Source organism: Azolla caroliniana, unplaced genomic scaffold, assembly GCF_043228905.1.
Source record: "Azolla caroliniana isolate FFs.n. ecotype wild unplaced genomic scaffold, voAzoCaro1.0.p SCAF_5, whole genome shotgun sequence".
Lineage (NCBI taxonomy): Eukaryota > Viridiplantae > Streptophyta > Polypodiopsida > Salviniales > Salviniaceae > Azolla > Azolla caroliniana.
This window is the reverse complement of record NW_028230440.1, coordinates 24,470,966-24,498,522: the sequence shown is the minus strand read 5'-3', so window position 1 is coordinate 24,498,522 and position 27,557 is coordinate 24,470,966. Positions and strand designations below refer to the sequence as shown.

The window sequence follows — 27,557 nt, the reverse complement described above, 5'->3', positions numbered from 1 at the left end:
ACACACAAATTGATATATCATATATTATTAAAACCTATCTAGGACATATGAAGTCACCAAGTCAAGCTAATCCGATTTTACTAGGTTAATGTCCCCATCGGTCCTGCTCACATTTCACCCACATGCATGACCTCACAACAATGCTCACACTTTAGCTCCCTAAAACTCGCACTTCAAGTTATTTCTCACTCTCCAACTCATTCGCTCTCCCACTCTTGTTCGCACAAAAATGGCAGATGAAAAAATTTAGTGGGGGAGGAGATTTAATTAATTTGTCATTAATTACAAAAATACATAATTTGGAAATGATTTATAATTGTCAAATTAATCATGACAAAACTATAGATGATGTCCATTAATGTGATTGTTCCTGATCATTATCCAATGATGAATTATTATTCTCCTCTTCTCTCGCGTGTTCCTCATACTAAATAGTGTCATTGGATCTAAGGAAAATGAATTTCTTATTTGATAACAGCACATGTTGAACAGAGATTAACAATACTACGAAGAATTTGAGAGACAATCTTTGTTTCTACAATGAGATTATAGGTTATATATGGAAATTGCTTGGCTGAGCCATCAATCCTCCTCCTCATCTTCTTCAATGTACAATTTATTGTTAATCTCCTTTTCATTATTACTTGTAATGAATATTATCTCTTCGACTCTCTCCCTATTTCGTCTAACCTCTTGTTTTAGGAATGTATCATAAATAGCCTTGTGTATCTCATCTTCATTACGCAAAGTTTTATCCTCCTGCAAAATCAACAGCAATAGTCATATTCAAGCATTATATTTCTTTTCAATTTGAATGAAAATTGAAGCAATCAAATGGGATTTCCCAGGAAAGTAAGATATCATATTAAGCACATGGCTCTAAATAGAATTCCTAGTAGAAGGGCGTGTAAATAATTGCATAACATTAGGCCCAAGTATGTGAAAATCAATATCTTCACACATCTTTTACTATAAACATTACAAGAATATTGAAAAGGTGCTAAGTTGTTCTTTGTATGTATACAATTAATTATGAACATCTTGAAAAGTCAATATATAAATAGCTTAGTGCCAAATAGAATGCTCAACCATCAATGATAAGCAATATTTACATGTTTAGTAATGAAAATGAATGCATACCGAAATATCTATCTTCAGTGTGTGAGCATCATGAGAAGCTTGTATAGAGTTGTTCATGAGGTCTTTGTCATGTATCAACTGAAGAGAAGAAAAAGACATGGACAGCATTTCAGTTTTCAGCTATCACCTGTAAAGAGTTGCTAAAATGGTGTTGAAAGATTATAGTACCAATCTTGCATCATCATCTTCGATGTCATCATAGGAATCATTCATGGAAAACTGCTCCATTACTACAATTGCTTGTATTGCAACAGATTCCGAGAACTTATTTTCATGCATCCTCATGGTCGCAAAAGTATTTTCAAGTCAAGGATAACATACAATATACCCTTTATATCATCTACCATCAATACATTCATCCACGAGAAGGAGGCGGTGAATCACATTGTGCTATGCACATACTTCCTTGTCTTAAATGCTTTTATTCAATATTTTAGGAGTCCTCATATGTCGAGATGAAATGTGGTCCTACTGTAGTAATGAATTAGGCAAAAACAATAATAATTTCAAACCTGAAAGTAAAATCAAAAGGATATTAGCTCTGAAAGTTTTGCTTGCAGTTCTCTTTAAGCACCGCATAATTTCCATCAAATGTTGACCACAGGTCCTGTTGAGATTTTCTTAAGTTGCGAAATTCTATGCTAGTCTATACTGTAGCAATACCATTTAGAGGGAGAGAAAGATACCTCTATCTCACCAACAGTCTGCATCTCAATCTCTAGAAGAGATTCTTTCAATTTTTCATTCTTCCTGAGTAGGTCTCTTAACTTAACTTCTCTATTTGAAGGATCTTTTTCAATTTCAAGAAGAACCTTCAAAATCCATTATTTGACCAAAATTTGTCAATAACCACAGTCAATCTGAAAGAGAACACACAACAAATACATGAAGCATCAAACTGAATGCACAAACAATCAATGTACCAAACATGATATCCATCTGATGCAATAATGAAAGTAAAAGCCATTTCCTGTTAGAGCTGCACCTTCTTCTTTAATTTATTATACGAGTTCTGAATTGATAGAGATTCTTTGTCTCTTCTATCCAACACCAGATCCATACTCGATTTCCACAATTTCAGCTCTTGCTGCTTCTTTTCATGTTGCTCGATTGTTAATCCAATCACTTCTTCATTGTTACTATCACTTTTCTGTCGATACCTTAAATTTTGGAGTACAGACAAATAAAGTTGTTAAGTTTTGCCATCTTAAACAGTAGTTATGCACATTGTTTGAAAAGATTACTCGTCAAGGGCCTCAAGAAGACCAGGAACTTCTTTCATCTTCGAATACTCAGGGTCCTCCAAAAGCATGGAATCAAACAGCTCATCCACAAGACTTAGATTTGCTTCCTGCCAAAGATGGGTTGTAATAAGAGAATAATTACAATGTTTCTTTCAATTTAATCAATTAAAGATTATTTAATATAAAACTGGGAAAACAGTTTTAAGTTCCAACTACAATAAGTTCTGCAAGCCAACACCCATTTAATAAGCCCTACAGTCTGAGGAACTTCCTGCAACTACCAAGATGTCTCCTCTCATCCTCTGTCCAACCAGCAGAAACCAGCATTTCAACTTCTGGTGGCATGGGTGAATTAATTGATTGGTTACTGACATGGCCTTTAAAAGTTCCACTTCTATGACACAACGGTTGGTTGTCTATTGACAGAGTCGTCTGTGCCATATGAATTGGCACTGTCTAGTTAATCTATTGGAGACTAATTCCCTACAAACGAGCTTCTAACGACTTCATAAGTACTTCGATAGATGGAAATAGATCTCTCAAGTATCAGTTTAATTGAATGTCTTGATTAGTTCACTATATGACTCCATGTGCAGTTATTTCCTCCCAGTTTGGCAGTGATAACGTATGCCCCATGATTTTTTGTATTTTTTTCTACATCATCACAAGTCCCATAGAAAACATTCATTCAGAATAAACATGGGTAGATTGGTAAGGTATCAAATACATAGAGGTTTCAGATATGAGAATTGGTGACAAGAAGTGCTTCAATAGAAAGTAAAACTGTGTGTGGACTGCAAAAAATGGAACATTGGATGTTGGGCCATGTGAGATTTCTTGTATATGCATCTCATATCTATGCCTAGAGCTAGAAAAGAATAATAAAAAATCTTGGAGTGCATGTGAGGTACTAATGACCTGGATGCTAATAGTGATATGGCTGACCTAATGATAGATTGCCACAATATTCTTGCTCGTTCCTATTTTTATCAGGGTATCCTCCTCCATCCTTTGACAGTGACTTTTTCCTCTTTTGATGTCATGTTTCGACATTGTCTTTGAATTACAGCACTAAGAATATAGTCATATTGAATGCTTTGGGAACAAGAGGAAGCAAGTGTCGTACTGTCGCATATATAAAAGGAAGGCATTGTGGATCCTTATTATACAGAATCCTTATGGAACACTTTGAGAACAAAAAGTGGAAAGTTCAGATTGCACAATATAAAAAAAGGAAACCATTGCAGATCCTTACTATAGAGAAAATAATTTGCGATTAATAGTCTCTTTTAAATTAAATTAAATATATCTCAACAGCATTAGCTACAGAAGCTTACTCTATGTAGCTCTTTCTGGACAGCTTTTAATTGAGAATCTTTAAGAACTTTATCCTCCTCTTCTTCTTTTTGTTTGATTTCTAGAAGTTCATCTTGGTATTGTTCCCGTGCTGCCATCAACTAGCCATTGAAAGAAAAAGAAAAACACTCCATGAATCTTACTTACCAGTTTGATATAAGATATTGACAAAAACGGCACTTACTGGTCCTTCTTCTACAATCCTATGATCAAGAAATCGCAAATCCCTAAGATGCCCAATGACATATGTTCTGTATTCAACCTCCTGCCTTAAAACAAACAAAATATATAACATAAATTGATCACAGAGAAATCATTGAAAGGAGGCCTTCAACAACATTTCCAACCCTTATAGCTCAATAATGTATTATTTGGTTTAAAACCTCCTGAAACTTTTTATTTATTTATTGAGCCTATCATGTGAGTCTTTTTTAGCGGGGAACTGTTTTAACATGTCGGAGTCAGGGAGAGAACATGGTGCCGCGGTTGAAATTTACACTAGAATGCACTCCACCATAATTAGAAGCACAACTCATTCATGCATGTGACCAGAGAGAAAAAGACGAGAAAGGTTTTGCAAGAAAGATGTTACGGGCATTACCATATAATATCCTGTGGTGAGAATTTACCGTAGTATTCTATACACGTGGATAAGTGTGAGGGTTAAACGAGAGTGTAAAGAAGGGGAGGATTACTTTTAATCCTCGGGATTGAGACAACCCATTAGGCCAAGTGTGAACTTGCCTAGGGGCCTTGGGTCTCACAATAAATATGAGGCCTAGCTACCCTCATTTCATCATCTCTTGACTACGTCGAGACTCTGTTCTTGTGGTGGGTCAACTCTTGTAGCGAGCGCGCCAGCACCAGGTACGACTCGACGCCACGGCGGTGGTATGGGACGCAGATTGAGGCTCGAGTTCGTCTCAATCCCTTCAATCGGGGGTGGTCGGGTGGATCGACACCCTTCTTTTTCTCTCACCTTTCTTATTTCTGATATCTTTTATCCTTATCATATGCTTACATTAGATCATAACTCTAACAAAAGAGTTTGATCAATAATGATCAAATTAACTCCAAATTTTGATCACTAACAATATAGAAGAAATCTGATGCTATTAGGGAATGATTAAATCTCTAGCTGAGAACACAAAGTTCAATCTAATAATTAGAGAATGAGATGAGACATGGGGAGCTCGAATCATTAACCCTATGATTAACCTACATCCGCTTTGGATGGTTTTTTTCTGAGAGCTTTCCAGAAACAATTACGCTATATATATTTTATGATCACTATGCTCGAGCAAATGTATATAAACAAAAGTTTTTGCTCACATTGCAAAGTGGATTCCCTTCTAGGGTCAATAACCGCAAACTTTTTAGCTGCCGCAGGTATAATACCTGTACATGACCCTTCCAAAAACTGAGTAAAAAGATGAAGTTTGATAATTCAGTTAAACAAAAACATTAAGCAAACTATTTTCAAACCTCCTCTAAACCTTGAAGAAGATTTTTCCCAATTGATAATGAAGTAAGATTCTGTAATGATTGAATACCCTCTAGATGTTCTATTTCATTGCAGTATAATGAAAGGTCATCAAGGTTAATCAAGCATTCAAGACCCTCAATCTTTTTTATCTTATTGAAAGATAAGTCTGCAAAATAAAAGACACGATTTAGAGAAAATGCCTATCCTTTTGACAATGTTAAACCTCATTCACAGCACAACAGACTCCAACTGAAGCATAGTTTTCTTTAAAACATAATATCAAAAGCTAACTAACAAGTAAAAGCACAAATAATATTTATGTTTATCAAACCTGAGAATGCAGTCAAAATCACTGAGCTATTATCACGAAAATTAGCAAAATTATGTTTTACTCTCTAGTATCTACGTTGAAAGAAAACTCCATATTTTGTATACCTATTCTTATTCAATAAACAATATACCTAAGACAGTTAAGTTGTGTAAGTGTGACAGATTCTCAATTCGAAATATCCTATTGTTGTCCAAATAAAGCTTTGACAAGCTCTCAAGTCCATCCAAATAATTGATTTCTCGAAGCCCTGCAAACAATACCAAAAAACTGTAAAAGTTAGATTCTTACAAGCTATCAGCTTTTAGTGAGTTCCTTCACTTCAATAGTCAACTGTCAAATAGAAATTTTCTCCTTTGTATTGCACAAAAGGCCACCCCAAATTTGAAGAAAGTACAAAACAATTCATAAAGATCCTAGTCAGATGGTTGTCAAAAGGTTCCTTCTCTCCGTTCCCTTCAAAGTGTGAGAGAGAAGAGTTTGTGTATGAGGAAAGAGAAAGAGAAAAAGAAGAGAGCCCACACTGTTGCAGCTCAGTTGGCAATGTTGTCCGGCGGAGAACAGGAAGAGATACATTCAACACTACATTCCACAGTAGCATCCAGTAAAGTAGTGCATATAGTGAGACTGGGGCCAGATGCCTGGGATAATAAAATTTGTCTTACTACTAGGATGAAGACCTAATACAAAAAGAAAAGAAAAAAGTTCTACTTATGTCTTCCATGAGAGACGGAACTCCATGTATGGTACCAATCAAGTTTCACCATGATGGTCCACCCACATTTATAAAGGTCGCATCTCAACCATTCAGCATTTCTCATTTTAAAGCAGGTCTCACATGTTTTTTGGTGACTATGGAATATATAAAGTCTGAATGTTTATACTACATTCATCTCAATTGTTTTTTAATTGCCCACTTTCATCAATCAATGAGTTGATTTTACACTTAGAATCGGTTCCAGTCATGATTACTGGTCAGTGTACCAATGTTACAAAACTTCTTTTGACTTATTATAAACACAATTATATTAGCGATGATCCAATAGTAATTCAAATTTCAAAATCACACGATGTAACCAACCTCTGTAAGAGAAGTTTAAGTGAATGACATTCTTCAAGGGCATACCATGTTTCCGCTCATCCAGACGTTCTGTGGATCCAACATCCAGCTGAATTTCAAAAATGCAAGAAAAGGTGGTCACTATTTATTTAAATGATACGGTTTTAAGTTGGGCATGTGCATTTGCAAAATCAACATTAATTTTGCAGAAAGGCAAAATTCCAGCAAAGAAAGGAGAAACAAGGGTTGGAATCCCAATTATGACATTTGCATCGAATAAAGCCCAGTTTCTTGTTCATTTCAAACTACTTACCAACATGCATTTCAATTATCATAATGATGATCACAACCAATCTCTTTCTTAATCACGAAATATGCAAAATGTTTCAACCTGAATACATGTCCGAAGCAACTCATTGGTAATAGTTGTCACCATCATCACATAGCCTTACAACACTTAAAGTGAGTTCACATTGGATCCATAAGGGCGGCTTCCATTCAGCCACATGAGAAGAAAATATTATGTCTGCAGAAAGAAACTGCAAAAAATCACGCACAACCATTCTTGAAATAACTGCAGCAACATTTTCCTCTTCATTCACATCATTCTTATTTGTTTTTATATACGAGAACAACAACTCAACATCGCATAAGAGATAAATTATAAAGCATGAATGCAACACCTCTTTTATATCCAATTCTTTGGCTACAAACCATATGACATTACATTCACATATATGAACATTTATGCATATTTTTATCATATATAATCTTTTGAATAATTATATGTTCAGAAGAATGCTAGCTAGATCATTTATTATGATACACATTTTTATATTTTAATGTCTTACAAAGCATCAATCCCTGATTAATCCATGCTAGATTGGGAATACCACATCAGGCACACTTCCACAAACCGTGTCCAGAGCGACGGTTATACAAAATAGTCTATGCTCACTAGAGCAAGAAAAAACTCTCTAGGTGTGGAATATTGGTGAAGGAATCTCAGTACCCGAGCACAAACATGGAAATTGTTGATATCTCCTCCACAAACCATGACATTATAATCTGTGCATATCTCAGTTTAGGTTTGCTGTTTGCTGAGGTTTACCACCCAATTAAATCTCAACATTGCGTTCTTGATTGTTGATGTTCGGCATCATGTGGGTCAATCCTAAGATATTTGTTCTCGTAAATGATGTATCCATACAATTTACCTACGTTTATGTATCTTATCTATTTTACATGGCATGGTTTGTTCTTCCATGTCTGGGCAAGCGGGATTCTGATACAGCCTATTCAAGCGTAAGCAATAGAAAACCATACAAAACGAATGAAACACAGAGAAATGGAGAGGAAGGAGGGAGACATACATACATGATGATCATCATCAATGTCTCCTTTGGCGCATTCTGCTACGATCGATCCACAAAACGGATACCACTTCCATCACCACCCATGTCTGTCCATATTCATGTCATGTCTATACATACATACATACATACATACATACATACATACTCTATGCATGAATATCATGTGTATATGTACATACATAATCTATGCATATATGTATAATGTCTTTACATACATACATACATACATACGCTCGTTTCTATTTGCCTGGTGAGGAAATCGCAGACACGGACGGTTGCAAGACACGTTTTGAATGGCGCGTGTGATCTGCATCGTTCAATCTCTATCCACAAAAAGCGTGCGCCTGAAACCCAACCCGGGTCTGACAAGCCTTTGTCACATCTAACCCGAGTCTAACAATTGACAAGCCTCTATCACACCTAACCCAGGTCTGACAAGCTATTCTGTAACACCTAAATCCACCTAAACCTATCCTGGGTGCGTGCACCTAACCCGAGTACTTAAACCTAACCCCAATACACAAACCTAACCTAGGTGTGTGCACCTAACCCAGGTACTTAAACCTAACCCCAGTACATGAACCTAACCTGGGTGCGTGCACCTAACTTAGGTACCTGATTAAAATTTCTGAAGAGATCATTGTTTTTTAAAAAAAGATGCTAAGATTACTCAAAAATATGACATTTTTTAAAATACAAAATTGCACAATTTTACATATAAAAAACACATGATGTAATGTAATAAAAAACTATGAGATCAAGGTTCTTGTTCAAAGGATGGCAAGATACACCCACAATATATTGTGCAATTTGCATTGGAGTCTCTTGAAGTCAATGTCAAACCATCACAATGCAAACATCGAACCTTCTCAGTGTCACATCTTGGCAACCGCCTCTTAGCACAACGAGCACCTCTTTGTAGTCTACCAGTGTGTGTTTTGGTCGTGTTTGGGGAGCTACCAATAAGTTCTTGTGAAATGTTGGGCATGGCTCCTCTTTTCGCAGCAATTTGTTGCTTCCGACTTATTGAACCTCCTGATGTCATATTGGTTGTTGCCGATGCACCCATAGATAAGAGCAATTCCTTTCGAAAATCTACCAAGAGTTGCAGACAACGCTCAAGAGTTGCACTATTCATTGCTCCCCATCCTTGCTCAAGAAATTGAAGTGCTTCCATAGTTTGATGTGCTTCTAACTTTATTTCTTCCCTTTCATCAACTTCTAGATTCATCTCGACTTCTCCTTCTTGTGTCGACTCTAGTTCTCTATCCAGTGTAGCATCATCCATTCGCATTTGGGTTGCATGATCTATAAATGGTAATGATCCACATAGTGATGGCATATGTCTCTCAACGATCATCTGAATGGCAAGCAAATGCTTACATTTACTTGCAAAGTCTTGACAATCACAATATGAACATTGGACTAAGACATTGTACCATACATTGGGAGTGGACATGCTCAATATTCGAAACCAATATCGGGCCTCATCCACAATATGCATTGAGTTGCTATCGGTCACATATCTTTCTCGTATCCTCTCGGCTTCTTTAAGTCTTGACCTTTGATCCTTACAATTTGCACGGGGTTGGAATCTACCACTCTCGCATATCTCTTGTCGTTACATGTACCATTCTACCACAGTCTCATAGATGCCAGTGCCAGAGACATTGTCCCCGATTAAAACATGCACAAGATCAGTAATAGAACGATTTATTCTTCCTCTCAAGGCAGTGTACTTGAGAAATTGCCAATGTCTCTCCACAATATTGGTAGTGTCAACATGTCCATAATTGAATAATCTACCAATTTACTTGGGCCATAGACTCCAAACACAAGTTTGTCCACACCATCCACCTTCGATATATTGCCAAACTCTAGGTTTGTTTGAGTATTCTTGCCTTACCTCCTCACACATAGCATTGAAGGATGATTCGCTAATGCAATGCATGAGTTGGCACATCCTTTGATAGAGGGGGTTTCTTTCAACAACACTCACTTTGGGCAACAAGTTGTCAACCCATGATTTTTTTGCATGGAACTAACACAATAAAAGACAACAACATGTTTGTGAGCATTCACCATTTGTGACAATCCAATATTCACAATCTTGAGCAATTACATTAGATATGGCATTATATGATGTCCAAGATTTATCAATGACTATCGCATTTGGCCTTACCCTAGGCCTCCTAGCAATATATGACTTTCAAGCAAGTTTCTAATGCCACTTGCTCATGATTTGAGGCCTTATATTAGAACTACAAATCATATACCATAGTGGGATCCCTATTCCCATGGCAGTTGGTGCAACGGCTGCATATAATGGGAGCCCAAATTGATTAGTTTTAAATGTGGAGTTGATTGCCCAAGAGTTGTTTTGCGACAATCGCTCACACATTTCTAACATCCATTTATCTTGAAGTATCAAGATAAATGGTTGTCGAGCTGGAGACCCATTTGGACCAGGCAACTATGGTTGGACATGTGCCACTTTGCCTAGATCTCAGAGTGCACAGGTATCTTGCATCATCAAAGACCAATCAAATTCCGACAATGAGCTACCTATTTTTAACGTATTGGCCATGTTATGTACCTCCTTTGGTATCATAAAGAATCTAAAAGTGATTGAAGTTCTAATGGAGTAGCATTGGACTTGTGATATGCTTCTTTTAGCATGCTCATCTGTGCAACATGCCTTGCACAACCAACATAAAAAATGTCATCTTTACAACATTCTAATACATTAGGATGGACCGGCAAGTGGTACATGTCAGGTCTCGTTCCCGAGACATGACCTGAATGACATCCGTATACATAAATGCTCATGATCCCATGTTTATCCCCTTCAATCACTCTTACATTGAAATGAAAACTACATCCAGAACGCTTTGAACCCTTGCGCAAGCGAGAGCATCCGACCACTCGTCGAGGCACACCTGCATGATGACAATCATATCTAGTCACATGCTTGCCTTTTGGGACTCCTCGCTGCAAGCATGTATGATACTTGATTTGAATCTCCGCTAGAGTATCGTCTAACTTACTAGCTTCTACCTCTATCACTTTTGTGGGCATTGTAATCTTATCATATTTACTTACACTTGTGCCTAACATGTCAATATAATTCACCTTTTGTATTATCTAACACCCACATTGGTCAATTAGTGCTTTTACGTATGAACTAGCTATTCCATGATTGCGAAGATCCATGGCCCAATGTTTCTTCAACTCTTTAAGAGTTTGTGAGAGTGGGTAATGGGATGTCCCCCCATGTGTGTGCAATGTGATGGACCACCATTGCTCTACATATGATACCCTTAGATGTGGCAACAACTTTAAGTAGAGTTCACGCTCATTTTTTAGCATGAGTCGAGTCTTCATGCGCCTCCATGCTAGGGATCCAGGTCGTCCTCTGTGTCAACATCGTCGGACCCTTTGTCAAATATGAGTGTATAATGGCCGTATTCACATTGTCCTTTTTGGACAACCCAAGTTTGGGCTATTTCTATAAATAGCATATAGGGCAGTTGCCCTAGGATAGTCACTATATATAGTGACTTTGTAACCTTTAGTAAAGGTTGGTTGGTTGTCATTTTGTAACTGTTGCTATTGAGAAATAAAATGTTTCTTTGTGCCTATCTATCTGTGTGTGTGTGTGTGTGTGTGTGTGTGTGTGTGTGTGCGTGAGTGTGTATCTTGTTTCATTCTCATACACAGGTCCTTCAACATCACAGATGTTTTTTGTTCTTCTGCACTGACGACCTTGTCCACAACATTTGGTATCAGAGCGTTGGAGGTTCTTCAACCCACTGCGGGCCGTCATCGAACACCACAACATTCTATTTTTTGTAACTTCTTGAAGAATAGAGAAGAGAGAAGACAAACAAGAAGTTTGCATCTCACTGTGTTAAATCACTAATTGGAGTAAGCTAGCCGGCTGTACTCTGTTCTTGCGATTGTAACCACTTGAGGCGAGCTCCCTGTGCAACACCCGACCCAATCGTGCTTCATTCGGTTAAACGACATCCGAATAGGTCACCGGACGCTATTCACTCGCTTGTTGTAACCACCCGCTATAGATTGGTCTCCTAGCAACAACCAAATTCGTGCTTAATTCGGCTGATTGACATTCGGGAGGATCAGTTGGATCTGTCCCTCTCATCATTGTAGGCACCCGAAGCATAATCGGCCCAAACAATCGGTTTCTTGTAATCGGTATTCGGCATACAATCGGAAGGTAACCAGGCTCACTCCGACTCAGCAACATTCGGGAAGACTAGCCGGTTCTGTCCCTCAAGTTACCGGAGTCACTCCGAGCAAGTTCAGCAGCAAGTATCCGAAACCAAACCGACTAGAACGATATCGGGTGAGCCGACCGGCTGCACCCCACTAAGGTTCGTTGTCAACTCCGAACCGAGTCTTACCAACCGAAACCGAAGCAGATGGCATCAACATCCGGCTCATCGGAGATGAGTCTAAGGAGGTTCGACGGTTCAAACTTGAACTTCTGGAAGGAACAAATGCAGGACTATCTCATAGTCAAGGGTCAGATAGACCCGATTGAGAATGAAAATCCTCCAAAAGCATACAAGGCAAACGAGTGGCTAAAGCTGAATAGAATCGTCCGCACCACGATTCAGATACATTTGTCGGAGTCAGTGTACTTCACAGTGCAATCATGCATGACAACTTTTGAACTTTGGAAAACACTGTCGAAAACTTATGAAAAGAAGGTTGTCGTGACAAAGATGTATCTAATCCGGCGCCTCTACAACTTGCGGATGAAAGAATCAGATTCGGTTCAGGCACACCTCAACGAGTACGAAAGCATAAGCTCCCAAATCTCGTCTCAGGGGACGGAAATCGAGGATGAACTCAAAGCAATGATACTCATGAGTAGTCTCCCCTCTTCATGGGAAACATTCGTTACAACCGTGTGCAATGCTTCAACAGCTGCCGTTAAGTATTCCGAAGTCACAAGCGCAATCCTGACTGAAGCAACTCGGAGAAAGTCTTTCGCCAAAGACTCGGCAGATGAAGCTTACATAGTACAAGGTTCGACCGACCGATCGAACAACCGGGGAAGAAGTTCTTCCCGACCACCGAACAATCAGCGAAGCCGAAGCAAGTCCCAGGACAACCGAATCTGCAACTACTGCAAGAAATCGGGACACATCAAAGCCGACTGTCTGTTGGGATTTCGGTCCCTCCGGATGGGATGTCCGGAGATGAATGACGGCAAGCCCGGAGCCGGATGATGGAGACCCCGGCTACGGAGCCGGATGATGGAGACCCCGGCTACGGAGCCGGATGACGAATGTACCCGGAGAGAGATCCGGATGCGGGGACATATTTGTGAATATGTTTGCCAAGGGCCCTTGAGGCTATATTTGTAAATAGCCCGAAAGTCATATGTGTATAAATATGACTTAGGGCAAACAGTTTTTGTTGCTACTCAATTTTCTGTTTTTCCACTGAGAGAGAGTGAAGAGAGCAGCCGAGAGAGAGAGAGAGAGAGAGAGAGAGAGAGACGAAGAGGTCGTTGCCTCTGTGTATTACCGCCGCCTGTGGCGAAGACAGTGAGCTCAAGGTTGTTGCCTTGAAGCTTCACCATTGTACATCTCTGTTCATAGTGATAGTTGGAGTTTGAGGACTCCCGTGGTTTTTCCCGTATAGGGTTTTCCACGTTAATCCCTGTGTTATCGTGTCTTTCTCTGTGTTTCCTATTTTCTGCTGCATTGATTCGCGATTCCTCGGTTGTGGCCGAGTGGCGAAGGAGAATCGGAGTGTCGATTTTTCAACAAAGTGGTATTAGAGCGACGGCAGTGCAGAAAATGGAAGGCGGCAGCAGCGGGCAGCCGGGGATGATGGCGCTGAATGCGCAGAACTACGCCGACTGGAAGATCAAGATGGAGGATCTTCTGATTGTTCGGGACCTGTACGAACCGATTGACAGGTCGGAAATACCGAAGGGGGTACTTGAGTCGGAATGGAGGCTTCTGAACCGGAAAGCCGTTGCTACCATTCGGCAATACGTCGACGTGAGCGTTCTACAGCATGTGGCGAACGACACCAACGCATACGAGATGTGGCGGAAGCTGTCGGGCCTCTACGAGAGGAAGAATGCGTTGAACCGGACCTCCCTGATGAGGAAGATAGTGAACCTCAAGTACCGGGACGGCGAGAGTATGGTGGAACACGTAAGCACGTTCATGGGATTCGTGAACCAGCTTGCGGCGATCAAGTTCCCGTTGGAGGATGCAATGCAAGCCATCATCTTGATGTGTACATTGCCGGAAAGCTGGGAGAACTTGGTGGTGACTCTCAGCACCTCCTGCACGGAAGATAACTTGTCCCTACAAACTGTAAAGACAAGTATTTTGAACGAAGAAGCGCGTCGGAGAGATAAAGAACCGGCCTCCGACTCGAAGGCGCTGCTTACCGAATCGGAACGGGGAAGACAATGGAACCGGAGTCCACAAAGACGGGAGAAGTCGGGGACCCGGTCGCAGTCAAGAGGAAGACCCACATGCTTCCACTGTGGGAAGCCGGGGCACTTCCGGAAGAATTGTCGGCATTACCGAAAGGACAACGGAGCCGACGACACCGATTCGAAGAAGTCACTGGAGAGAAACGGTGCATACCGGGGAGCCACGGACCGGAGAGGTCCGGATCGGCGAGGGCAGGACCGGAAAGGAACGACGGCACTCGCGGCAAGTGAAGAGGAGATCATGCTCATTACCGAAGAGAGGGAGCTGAACCTTGCCGGAGAAGAGATGACCTGGGTGGTCGATTCCGGAGCGTCGTTCCACCTGACCCCGGAGAAGAAATACTTCTCATCCTACACAGCCGGTGAGCATGGTTGTGTCCGGATGGGAAATGAAGGTACATGCCGGATTGCCGGCATAGGAGACGTGTGGTTAACAACCTCAACCGGATGCAAAATGCTGCTGAAGGATGTCCGACACGTTCCGGAGGTTCGATTGAACCTGATTTCGGCCGGGAGGCTAGATGATGAAGGCTACACAGGTAGCATCCGGAACGGCGTAATGAAGTTCAGCAAGGGGAGTCTGATAGTGGCTCGGGCCCGGAAAGTTAACACGTTGTACCTGATGAATGCCCGGTTATGTCCGGAAGAGCTGAACGTGGCAGCTGACACTGCCGGTGAGCTGTGGCACAAGAGACTGTGCCACATGAGTGAGAAGGGGATGAAGAGGCTTGCAGAAGACAACCTTATCCCAGTGAAGCATGTGCATCTGGAGAAGTGCACCGATTGTCTGGCCGGTAAGCAAAACCGGACCTCCTTCCACTCAAGGCCACCGACGAGACGTAGCGCACCATTGGAGTTGGTGCACACTGATGTGTGTCAAGTGGAAACGAAGTCACATGGCGGAGCCCAGTACTTCGTGACATTCATTGATGACCACAGCCGGAAGCTGTGGACGGCACCGTTGAAGACAAAGGACCAAGTATTGTCCGTCTTCAAAGAACTCCACGCGAGAGTGGAAAGGGAATCCGGCAAGAAGCTGAAAGCGATACGAGCGGATAACGGAGGAGAATACCGAGGGCAATTTGAGGAGTATTGCCGTTCGAAGGGAATCCGGCTCGAGTCTACAGTGCCGAAGACGCCGGAACTGAACGGGCTGGCCGAGAGGATGAACCGGACCATAATGGAGAGGGTCCGGAGTATGCTGGCGCATGCGAAATTGCCCAAGGGGTTTTGGGCTGAGGCAATGTCGACGGCGACATACGTGATAAATAGATCACCCTCAGTACCCTTGAATGGAGACACGCCACAGAGAGTGTGGACCGGTAAGGAAGTGTCCTACCGGCATCTGAAGGTGTTCGGGTGTCTCGTATATGTGCATGTGGCAAAGGACCGGAGAGGAAAGCTAGATCCAAAGACCCGGCCATGCATATTCCTCGGTTACGGCAACGACGAGTTCGGCTACCGAGTATGGGACCCGGTCGACAAAAAGATATTCAGGAGTCGAGATATCATCTTCATGGAGGACAAGACACTCGCCGACTGGGAGTCGGAGAAGAAGATGAAGAGCTCCAAGTCGACCGGTGAGAATCAACTCTACGAGGAGCAGTCCCGACCGGCAAGGGACCGGTTAGCACTCGAGGATCCGGCCGAAGACGGTGAAGAAACAGAACCGGGCGAAGAAGATGAAAATGATACCGGAACCGGCCCCGATCCCGAAATGATTTCGGATGTAGAAGAATCGGAAGAACCGGTTACCGAAGCTCCGGAACGGAGATATCCTCTAAGAGAGAGAAGGGCCCCCTGGAGATTTCCGGAACCAGAGCACGTGCTGCTAACCGACGAGGGGGAGCCGGAGAGCTTTGAAGAAGCAAAGCACGACACCCAGAGCCGCAGGTGGTTGAGTGCCATGCAGGACGAGATGGATTCCCTGCATGAGAACCACACATATGAACTTGTGGAGTTGCCGAAAGGAAAGCGGGCACTTCGAAACAAGTGGGTGTTCAAGCTGAAACCGGGAGATGCCGGAAACCCCCCGAGATACAAAGCCAGGATCGTGGTGAAGGGGTTTCAGCAGAAGAAGGGCGTCGACTTCGACGAGATATTTGCCCCGGTAGTGAAGATGACCTCCATCCGGACGGTGCTGAGCATAGCGGCAAGCATGGACCTCGAGGTAGAACAGATGGACGTGAAGACGGCATTCCTTCACGGTGACCTCGAAGAAGAGATCTACATGCAGCAACCGGAAGGATTCGAGAAGAAAGGGAAGGAGCACCTGGTATGCCGGTTGAAGAAGAGCCTTTACGGTCTGAAGCAGGCTCCCCGGCAATGGTACCGGAAGTTCGACTCCTTCATGACAGACGAAGGGTACCACAAAACGCAGTCCGATCACTGCGTGTTTGTGAAGAAGTTCGAAGGAGGAGACTTTCTAATACTCCTCCTGTACGTGGACGACATGTTGATCGTCGGACGGGACCAGGTCAAGATACGGATGCTGAAGAAGGCCCTTCACCGAACCTTCTCAATGAAAGACCTGGGTCCGGCGAGGCAAATACTAGGGATGCACATCATCCGGGACCGGAAGAAGAAGCAGTTGTGGCTGTCACAGGAGAAGTACGTGACAAAGGTGCTTCAACGGTTCAACATGTCGGAAGCAAGACCGGTCGGATCGACCCTCCCGGCAAACTGCAAGTTGTCCAGCAAGCAAAGCCCCAAGACAAAGGCTGAGAAGGAGGACATGATGAAAGTACCATATGCCTCTGCCGTCGGAAGCTTGATGTACGCCATGGTGTGTACGAGACCGGACATAGGATATGCAGTCGGAGTGGTGAGCCGGTACATGAGCAATCCCGGCAAAGAGCACTGGAACGCGGCCAAGTGGATACTCCGATACCTGAAGGGCACGGCAAACGTGTGCCTCCGATTCGGCTCCGGTAAGCCCGAACTCGACGGCTTTACCGATTCGGATATGTCGGCTGATGCTGATACCAGCCGGTCCACATCAGGGTATGTGATGACGTATGCAGGGGGAGCTGTTTCGTGGCAGTCGAGGCTGCAGAAGACGGTTGCGTTGTCAACCACGGAGGCGGAGTACATGGCGGCTGTTGAAGCCGGCAAGGAAATAATATGGATGAAGGACTTCATTAGAGAGCTCGGTATCCGGCAGGAGGAGTACCGACTCTACTGCGACAATCAGAGTGCCATCCACCTTGCGAAGAACGCGGCCTATCACTCCCGGACGAAGCACATCCAGCGTAGATACCACTGGATCCGGGAAAGGATAGAAGACAAGGAGTTCGTGCTGACGAAGATCCACACGGACGAGAACGGGTCGGATATGCTGACCAAGGTACTTACACCCGACAAGCTGGAAGCATGCCGGAAGAGGATCGGATTGGAGAGACATCCCATGCCGAAGTGAAGGGGGAGTTTGTTGGGATTTCGGTCCCTCCGGATGGGATGTCCGGAGATGAATGACGGCAAGCCCGGAGCCGGATGATGGAGACCCCGGCTACGGAGCCGGATGATGGAGACCCCGGCTACGGAGCCAGATGATGGAGACCCCGGCTACGGAGCCGGATGATGGAGACCCCGGCTACGGAGCCGGATGACGAATGTACCCGGAGAGAGATCCGGATGCGGGGACATATTTGTGAATATGTTTGCCAAGGGCCCTTGAGGCTATATTTGTAAATAGCCCGAAAGTCATATGTGTATAAATATGACTTAGGGCAAACAGTTTTTGTTGCTACTCAATTTTCTGTTTTTCCACTGAGAGAGAGTGAAGAGAGCAGCCGAGAGAGAGAGAGAGAGAGAGAGAGACGAAGAGGTCGTTGCCTCTGTGTATTACCGCCGCCTGTGGCGAAGACAGTGAGCTCAAGGTTGTTGCCTTGAAGCTTCACCATTGTACATCTCTGTTCATAGTGATAGTTGGAGTTTGAGGACTCCCGTGGTTTTTCCCGTATAGGGTTTTCCACGTTAATCCCTGTGTTATCGTGTCTTTCTCTGTGTTTCCTATTTTCTGCTGCATTGATTCGCGATTCCTCGGTTGTGGCCGAGTGGCGAAGGAGAATCGGAGCGTCGATTTTTCAACACTGTCAGCCACTCAAAGCAAAAACCGACAAAGCTCAGAGAGCAGATCAAAAGAGTAGCCAACATGAGGAGGTAAACTACGTCGGCTCTTCAGCTGAAATTCTGACGATCGACCCGAACATATTGTCCATAGAGAACCCAGTCGAATAAGAAGTTTTGCTTACGATTGAGGAATCGAGCACATGGCTCCTAGACTCGGGCGCATCGTATCATGTGACACCTCACCGATCTCAGTTTCGGAAATACTCAGACCGGCACTCCGACTTAGTTCGAGTCAGAAACTCGCAGCACTATGCTATAATTGAAATCAGCACCATAGAGCTCAACCTTCCTGGTGGCTCTACACTCGTACTACACAACGTCCGACACATTCCTGAGCTCTCAAGCCCCTTGATCTCAGTCAGACATCTTGACGAAGCCGGCATCTGTGCCAGATTCTCATCAGGAGGGTGGACACTCCACAAAGGCAATCTCCTACTTGCTTGAGGACCAAAGGTACATTCTTTGTACCCTTTATATGTCACACTCAAGTAGGGTGACTTATTTTTGGTTGATATCCCCGTGTCATTGTTATGGCACAGACGACTTGGACACCTTAGCAAGGCTGGCATATCGCACCTATCTAGAGTCGGTTACATCCCCAAACTCTCCTTCTCGGATCACCAACTCTGCGAGCATTGCCAGTATGACAAACATGTAGCCACATCACACCCGACATCAACACCAAGAGAATCGAGTCCCCTCGATTTGGTCCACTCGGACGTCTGTGGCCCGATGCCACATCAGTCTCTTGGCGGTGCTTCGTACTTCTTCTGTTTTATTGACGACTCGACTCGGAAGGTGTGGGCTTACCCCATCAAAACCAAAGATCAGGTGTTCTCAATCTTCTCCGAATGGCTTGCAATGGTCGAAAATCAGACTGGTCGGAAACTGAAATGTCTCCGAACCAACAACGGAGGAGAATTCAAGTTTGAAGAATTCGTCAAATTTTGCCGGGAACGCGTCATTCAATGTGAATATACGACACCCTATAGTTCGGAGCAGAACAGAATTGCTGAACGCATGAATCGGACAATTCAAGAACGCATAGTATCCATGCTCCAACACTCCGAACTGTCGAATGGCTTCTGGGCGGAGGCTCTACTTACGGCAGTACACATCATAAATATGTCGCCAAGTAGATCTCTAGGACTTAAAATAACTTAGGAAACATGGACCGGCAGTAAGCCGAATTATGACAAACTGAGGATCTTCGACTGCGAGGCGTATGCCCTCATACCGAAAGACAACCGCCGGAAACTCGAACCAAGATCAAGGAAATGTGTTTTCCTTGGATATGGACCCGACGGCGAGATCAGATACCGACTCTGGGACCCCGAGCACAGTCAAATTGTCCGAAGTTCGGACGTCGTGTTCAATGAGTCAGCTATGCATAAAACGGTCGAAAGGCCTATTGAAGTCCAAAGGGTAATATTCTCTGAAGTGCCAACCTTTCATGAAGGCCCAACCCACAACACGAGATCGGTTTCACGGGTAACCAACACCTCCCGCACTGAATCCACCGATTTAGCACAGCCGAGTGACTCGACTTCCGACCATCCGACATCTATACCCAGTGTGACCAGTCGAGTCATACATCGAAGATCCGAGAGATTGTCGCAACCTCCGAAAAGGTATTCTCTCGGAATTTTCTTTACCGACACCGGCGAACCGACGTCTTACGAAGAAACATCGGCATCTGCCGACTCAGCCACCTGGTATCTGGGAGACCCGTCTTGAGTTGTTTTGGTGAAGAGACAGTGGTCCTTATCGCTCTTGGAGAAGCCGACCGACTAGATGAAGTCGTCAAACTTTTTGTAGCACTGTAGGGGTGCCTGTTTCAAGCTGTATAAACTCTTCCCGAGTCAGCTGACTAGATGTTGCAGGCCGGATGCCACAAAGCCTTTCGACTGCTCCATATAGATTTCCTCTTGTAGGTCACCGTGGAGGAATGTCGTTTTTACATCTACCTGAATCAGCTCCAAGTTGTTGACGACCACGACGGTGAGCATGAAACGAAGGGTTGTCATTTTCACCATTGGTGAAAAGATTTCATCGAAGTCGACGCCATGTTCTTGTTGAAATCCCTTCACAACTAGTCTGGCCTTGTACTTTGGGTTGGTTGAGTCGGACGTCTCTTTTAGTCAATAGACCCACTTGCACAGAAGAGCACACCGATTCGATCGCCATCGCCAGATGCCATGTGGCATTCGATCGAATAGTAAGTGCTTGCGAGGGCACGAGCGCCCTGGATAGGGCCATTGAAGCAATTGTCAACACAATAGGCCGGTTCGATGGGAAGGACGCCACGATTATTTGGTGGCCTGCCGGGCCGAAATGGTGCTGAGGGACATCCCGGAGGAGAGGCGTCTAGTTGGGTTTCCCTTGTAGCGACACCAAGCATCCACGCAGAGGTGCTCGAGGTGTAGGCTGGATGCCGGACCTAGGGGGGAATTCGAAGCGCGGCTCCTCGAGCGGTATGGGTTTGATGACACGCTTCGGTTATCGAAGCGGGACTTTATGGATTGGGTAGAGACCCGAAGAAAGGGGAGGAATGCATCGGCGCTCCTCCGGGAGTTCGAGGAACGCTTCCCACGACTTTTGGCATTGGACATGACCGTACTGGACACGAACTGTGTCATTTTATTCATCAAAGTTGTGGACGTGCGGGATCGGGAGTAAGTGGGTCTCTTGCTGGAGACGGACGATGGGCTGATGACCGACTGGGTCGTGGTAAAAGGGGTTTGCGACCGTTTCGACAAACGACGTGAGTGGGTCGACAAGGGCTCGTTGGGGCAGGAGTAGTTGCGGCAAGAAACCTCGAGGACCCCCGCCGACGCGCAAGGAGGAAACCCGGGATTGGCTTCAAATAGGCTCGTCCGGCGTGGTCAAGGACCCGTCCGGCGGAGCGGCTCTGGAGGAACTGACGCAGATGGTACGAGACATGTTGAGAATCAAGCTCAACTTGGTCTAGTGTGTGAACTCACCTTGAGAGTGAATAGACACTCCAACGGTCAAGAGTCACCATTAAGTCACCACTTTGTATTCTAGCATTTAGTATGAGTCATAGAATCATACTCTATGACACATAACTTATGAGCTTTCACATTCCTCATGCTCTATGAGTCTTGTAGTTAATGAAGAGAGAGGGTGACTATATAAAGCACCCTCCTCCCACCTTGTATGGTGTTGTGTCTTTCTCCTTTGTTAATATACTTAACCTTGCGTATACTCTGTGTGTGTGTGTGTGTCTCTCTCTCTCTCTATCTCATACACACACACACACACACACACACACACACAGTTCACACCTATTCCGCTTCACAAGAATCACCATTGATTCTTTACATGGTATCAGAGCGATTTGGTAGTTCGATCTAGCTCATTCGCCTCATCTTGATCGTGTGTTGTGCTCCACGCCGACGACCAAGAACCGGCTCATCGCTAACGTAGCTTCGCTACATAGCTCGCATTCGAAGAGAGAAGAAGAAGAAGAAGAATCGACATAATGAATACTCAAATGGGGAGTGCTCTCCCTACCGAGAAGTTGGATCGAAACAACTTCGCATCTTGGGAGTACAAGATGCACCAATACCTTGTCGGACAAGGCTATTGGAGCTACATCAAAGGAGCGCATGAAGACCGACCCGTCGACACGACTCCCGGATACGCAACATGGGAGCAAGCCGCAAGCCGTGTGATGTATTGTTTGGCGACATGTGTTCATGACCACATGCTCGGTTACATTCGAGAAGCCAAGACGCCAAAGGAAGCGTGGGAAAATCTACGAAATATTTTCGCCGCCAACACGACCGCAAGGAAGCTTGAACTCCGCCAAGAGTTGAACAACATTCAACAAAGGGAGATGTCCATCACGACATACACCTTGAAGATCAAGGAGCTTTGCGACTCGCTTGGCTCAATAAGTGTAAGTATAGATGATGATGAGATGGTGCAAATATGCCTCGGTGGCCTCGCACCACGGTTCGGCGCCATGCGAACTGCCGTTCTAGCACGGGAGAAATCTCCCTCCTTCTTCGAGCTCCAATCAATGCTATTGGTCAAAGAAAACCACGTGCGTACAAGGAGCAATGAGTCGGAAGGCCACATGCTCTACACGCACTCTAACGGAGGAAGAGGACGCGGAAGAGCGAGAGGCCGATTCGGCCAAGGACAAGGCGGACGAGGTCCGACCTACGACAACAACTCCCAAATTTGGCCGCAAAACGGAGGCCAACGAGGAAACTTCGCAAGAAGGGGGAGCTTCCACTCCGGCCCGAGCCGTCAAAACGCAACCGAATGCGGATATTGCGGAAAGCTCGGCCACCATGAAGAAGAGTGCCGAAAGAAGATGCGTGAATCAGCTTCCACAAGCTGACAACTCACGAATTACGCACACAATTCCGACTAGGAAGAGTATAGCGGAATGTACGGGAACAACTCCGACTACGAAGATCGTGGCGGAATGTATGCACGCAACTCCGACCGTGGCGGAATGTTCATGATGAAACATAGAGCAAACTCTATGTCGGCCTCTACCTCAACTAGTGCCTCCAGTCCGGAAGATGTATGGTTCGTCGATTCCGGTGCCTCGAACCATATGACATCGCATCAAGAATGGTTCTGAGAACTTCGAGAGCCGGACCGACTCGGCTATGTCGAAACCGGAGATGACACTACACACCCGATTCGGCACATCGGCAATGTTCTGTTCGGAAAAGAAGGTAAGAAAAATTACATTAAAAATGTCTTACATGTACCGACCATTACGAAGAATTTGGTCTCCGTCGGCCAAATTGTAGAGCAAGGGATGCAAGTTCGATTTAATCAAGGCGGTTGCTTCATTGAAAAAGAGGGCCGACTCATCGCATGCGGACGAAGAGAGGGCCGAATGTTCATTCTCGACTCACACAAGATGAAATCTGCCATGTTCGCAAAGGGCATGAAAGCCGACTCCGACATAGAGTTATGGCACAAGCGTATTGGCCATATAAATCTTCAAAAGCTCAAAGCAATGAAATCGAAAGGAGTTGTCATCGGACTCCCAACATTCAAAGAGAAGGAGATTGAAGGTGTATGCGAAGCGTGCCAATTCAGCAAGCAACACCGACACCCATTCCTGAAAGAGCGGAACATGAGCAAAGGTCTACTCGACGTAATCCATTCCGACGTATGGGGACTGGTGCAGACAGCTACATTCGGCGGATGCCGATATTACGTGCTCTTCATCGATGGCTTCTCCAGGCACACTTGGATCTACCCGATGCGGAAAAAGAGCAAACTGTTCGAACACTTCCAAAAATTCAAGAATGAAGTCGAGAAAGCCACGGGCCGACATGTACGATGTCTTCGATCGGATGGTGGCAAGGAGTACTTCTCGGACGATTTCACGCCGTATCTTCGAAAGGAAGGAATTCGGCGAGAATTCACTTGCCGACACACTCTGCACGAAAATTACTTCGGAAAGAAGCCAGACTTATCGCACATACGCATATTCGGAGTGATAGCGTACGTGCACATCCCCGACGAGAAGCGTCAAAAGCTTGACCCGATGTCGGAGAAATGTATCCTCGTAGGATACTCATTGGAGCAAAAGGGGTACAAGTGCTACAACCACTCAACTCGAAAATCTCGAGTAAGTCGAGACATCGTTTTTGACGAGTCCGCATCCTGGTACGTACCAGAGACAACTTCGACTCCGACTCCGCTCGACCCGGAATCCGCTAAACAAGAGATAGAGGATGAAGATCATCTTACGCGCATGTTCGAAGAAAGTCCGATCACGACCCGACTGAGTGGACCACAAGAGCCTTTGAGCGATCAAAGCACATCACGGCCTAGCCCGAAGATGGACAAAGGCAAGGCGAAAATGTCAGAATATGAAGACGATCGCTTCGACGACAATGAGTCGACTCACTCACTCGACAGTGAGTTCGGCGGCTTCGACGTACCAATCAGAGCTAAGAAAGCCCTCATCTCTGCAAACGAGAAGCTCCGTCGCTCCACCCGTGAAAAGAATCGGTCAACCGATTCGGCTACCATGACTACATGGCATATCACTATGCCTTTATGATGAAGGTGGCGATAGTACGCGAGCCGGAAACTTTTTCCGAAGCAGCCAAGGATCCGTGATGGATCAAAGCCATGAACGAGGAGATGCAGGCACTACGCAAGAACGAGATGTGGGATCTCGTTCCCACCTCATCGCACAAAAATGTGATCGGATGCAAATGGATTTACAAAGTGAAGTACAACACCGACAGTTCCGTCAACCGCTACAAAGCGTGACTCGTAGTGAAAGGATACGCTCAGACGCATGGTGTCGACTACGAAGAGACCTTTGCCCCGATGGCAAAGATGACGACGGTACGGACCGTAATTGCGCTTGTTGCGGCGAAAGGGTGGCACCTCCATTAAATGGACGTCAAGAACGCCTTTCTACAAGGCGAATTAGAAGAGGAGGTGCACATGATACAACCACCCGACTTCAACTCAAGCACCCATCTGAAAGTTGTATGCCGACTCAAGAAGCCACTCTATGGCCTCAAGCAAGCACCACATGCTTGGCATTAGAAGATAACACAATATCTTCATCAAATCAGCTTTCATATGTCAAAATCGGACACGCAAGTCCAATTGTCATCATCTTATATGTGGATGACCTAGTCATTGGCGGTGAGCATCTCGTCGAAATCAATAAGGTCAAATCCCTCCTTTCCGACAAGTTCGAGATGACGGACATGAAGGAGCTCCACTACTTCCTCGGCATTGAGGGGGCATGTTGAGAATCAAGCTCAACTTGTTCTAGTGTGTGAACTCACCTTGAGAGTGAATAGACACTCCAACGGTCAAGAGTCACCATTATGTCACCACTTTGTATTCTAGCATTTAGTATGAGTCATAGAACATATTCTATGACACATAACTTATGAGCTTTCACATTCCCCATGCTCATGGCCTTGTAGTTAATGAAGAGAGAGGGTGACTATATAAAGCACCCTCCTCCCACCTTGTATGGTGTTGTGTCTTTCTCCTTTGTTAATATACTTAACCTTGCGTATACTCTGTGTGTGTGTGTGTGTGTGTGTCTCTCTCTCTCTCTCTCTCTATCTCACACACACACACACAAAGTTCACACCTATTCCACTTCACAAGAATCACCATTGATTCTTTACAAGACCTCCAGATTGCACAAGCAAGGAGGGACGACGACGAGTAGCCCCGCGACTGAAGGCCTCTGGGTGGGCATCGGTGCTTGTGGTGTGACACGGTCGGTCACGTCTAGAAGGACTGCATGGACTTCGAAGAAGCAATAAGGGCTCATGTGGTGTACCTATGGAACGGGAGGGTGCACGCTAGTGAGACCTGGAGAGCCTTGGAGCTGAATATCGGACGGGGAGGAATGAAGAGACTGATGGAAGAAGCGACGACGTCGATAGGAATCCGGGTTGGCAATGACGAAGGCCAGAAGATGAAAGACTCCGGGTTCTGGCCAGTGGTGCTAGAAGGCCTCGTCAGCATGTGGTTGAGAAGGGAAGAAGCGGACCGTGTGGAAAGACGGGTCCGAGAGGTCACTGGGTGGAGCGATCCGGTCAAAGAAAAGATCGGCTTTGTGGAAGCCGCGTGCCAGAACTACGAGGTTCTGGTAGAAGACAAGCATGCGGGAAAGGCCGGAGGGGCCAAACCCTCGCAGCGGTACGAGACCTGGTTCAGGCCGAAGCAAAATGACACCGGTGCTGCCGGCACACCGGATAAAGTAAAGAAAGCCGGTTATCGGTTGAGCACCGAGATAGAAAGAACAACGGACCTGCGAAAGGTCCTTGAGGAACGAATCCTCGACAACAAGGTGGAGTTGACGCTAAGGGAAGTGCTTGGGATTGCCAAGAAAGAATTCCATGACTCCATCGTGGACTTGGTGAAGCGAAAAAGACTTTCGACGGAGACGAAGCCGGAGAGGCCGGTGGAGGTGTGAACGACGCACCTACAAGACATGGCCCTGGAAGACAAGTTGGCGGAAAGCCACTATTCAAAGTTGCACTGGGCAAGAGCCACTACGGAGACCCCGGTTAGGATCGGGGACGTCCAGGAGCCGATGGTGGCATTAGTAGACCACGGTTCGGAGATCAACCTGATGTCTATGGACTTCTAGAAGAAAGGCAAGTGGCCGATCAACACCAAGCACGGGTGGAAAATACAAGCGGCGACGCACGCCACGAAGGAGCTACATGGGGCTTGCCCGAATGTGCGGGTGAAAATCGGTGATGTCGAGATCGACCAACACTTCTTCGTGCAGGAGACATCCTCACATCCGGTGATACCCGGAGAACCATACATTACGGCAACGCGTATGGAGACGAAAGTGCTAGATAACGATTCGGCGTACGCACGCGTAAAGAGCCAATATGGACGACACTCCATCCAATTCCTGACCGTGCGGCCGAACCATGACCGCAACCACGAGACCCTCGGCGGCGAAAGGCGAGGGGATTTTTAGAGAGGGCTATCAAGGCGTGGGGCCACGATAGTCCGGACACCCCGGAGGATCCCCACACCTATACCATTTCCTACTACCGGCGGAGGAGGAACAATTTCGGAGAATGCTCGGGAGGCACAGGAAGAGATTGGGTAAGTGGACCCAACGGTCGTTGAGCCGATGCTTATTTTTATGCTACCGCATGTGCCGTGGAATCTCAAACCGATGCCAATACCCAAAGCTCACATCCCGAAGTTGATGGAGCTGCTAAACCAGAAGGTGGAGATGGGCATCCTCGAACCGTCGAGTGCCCCATACTCGAATCAGTGGTTTACTGTGCCTAAGAAGAACGACATGTTGCGCTTCATTCAGAACCTGTAGCCAGTCAATAAAGTGACCATTCGGAATGTAGGAGTCGGACCGACAATCGACAAGTTTGCAAAGGCCTTTGCCGGGAGGTCGATCTATTCGGT

General features: G+C 45.2%; 1 protein-coding gene across 2 annotated transcripts; it reads right to left on the bottom strand.

Moving 5' to 3' along the window:
* Positions 1-411: 411 nt before the first annotated feature.
* Positions 412-7,153, bottom strand: LOC147864561 (dynein regulatory complex subunit 3-like). Of its 2 annotated transcripts, none has more exons than XM_087320485.1 (14): positions 7,006-7,153; positions 6,681-6,723; positions 5,688-5,804; positions 5,226-5,392; positions 5,073-5,138; positions 3,925-4,005; positions 3,722-3,841; positions 2,385-2,491; positions 2,126-2,300; positions 1,827-1,952; positions 1,677-1,747; positions 1,309-1,435; positions 1,141-1,218; positions 412-759 (listed from the first exon to the last, which is right to left on the bottom strand). In XM_087320485.1, exons 1-14 carry the CDS (start codon positions 7,051-7,053, stop codon positions 583-585), a joined length of 1,503 nt encoding a protein of 500 aa, XP_087176611.1. In that variant the 5' UTR covers positions 7,054-7,153; the 3' UTR covers positions 412-582. The 2 variants fall into 2 exon arrangements, with proteins under 2 accessions (XP_087176611.1, XP_087176609.1); XM_087320483.1 differs by having other exon boundaries at positions 417-759; positions 6,636-6,723.
* Positions 7,154-27,557: the final 20,404 nt, after the last annotated feature.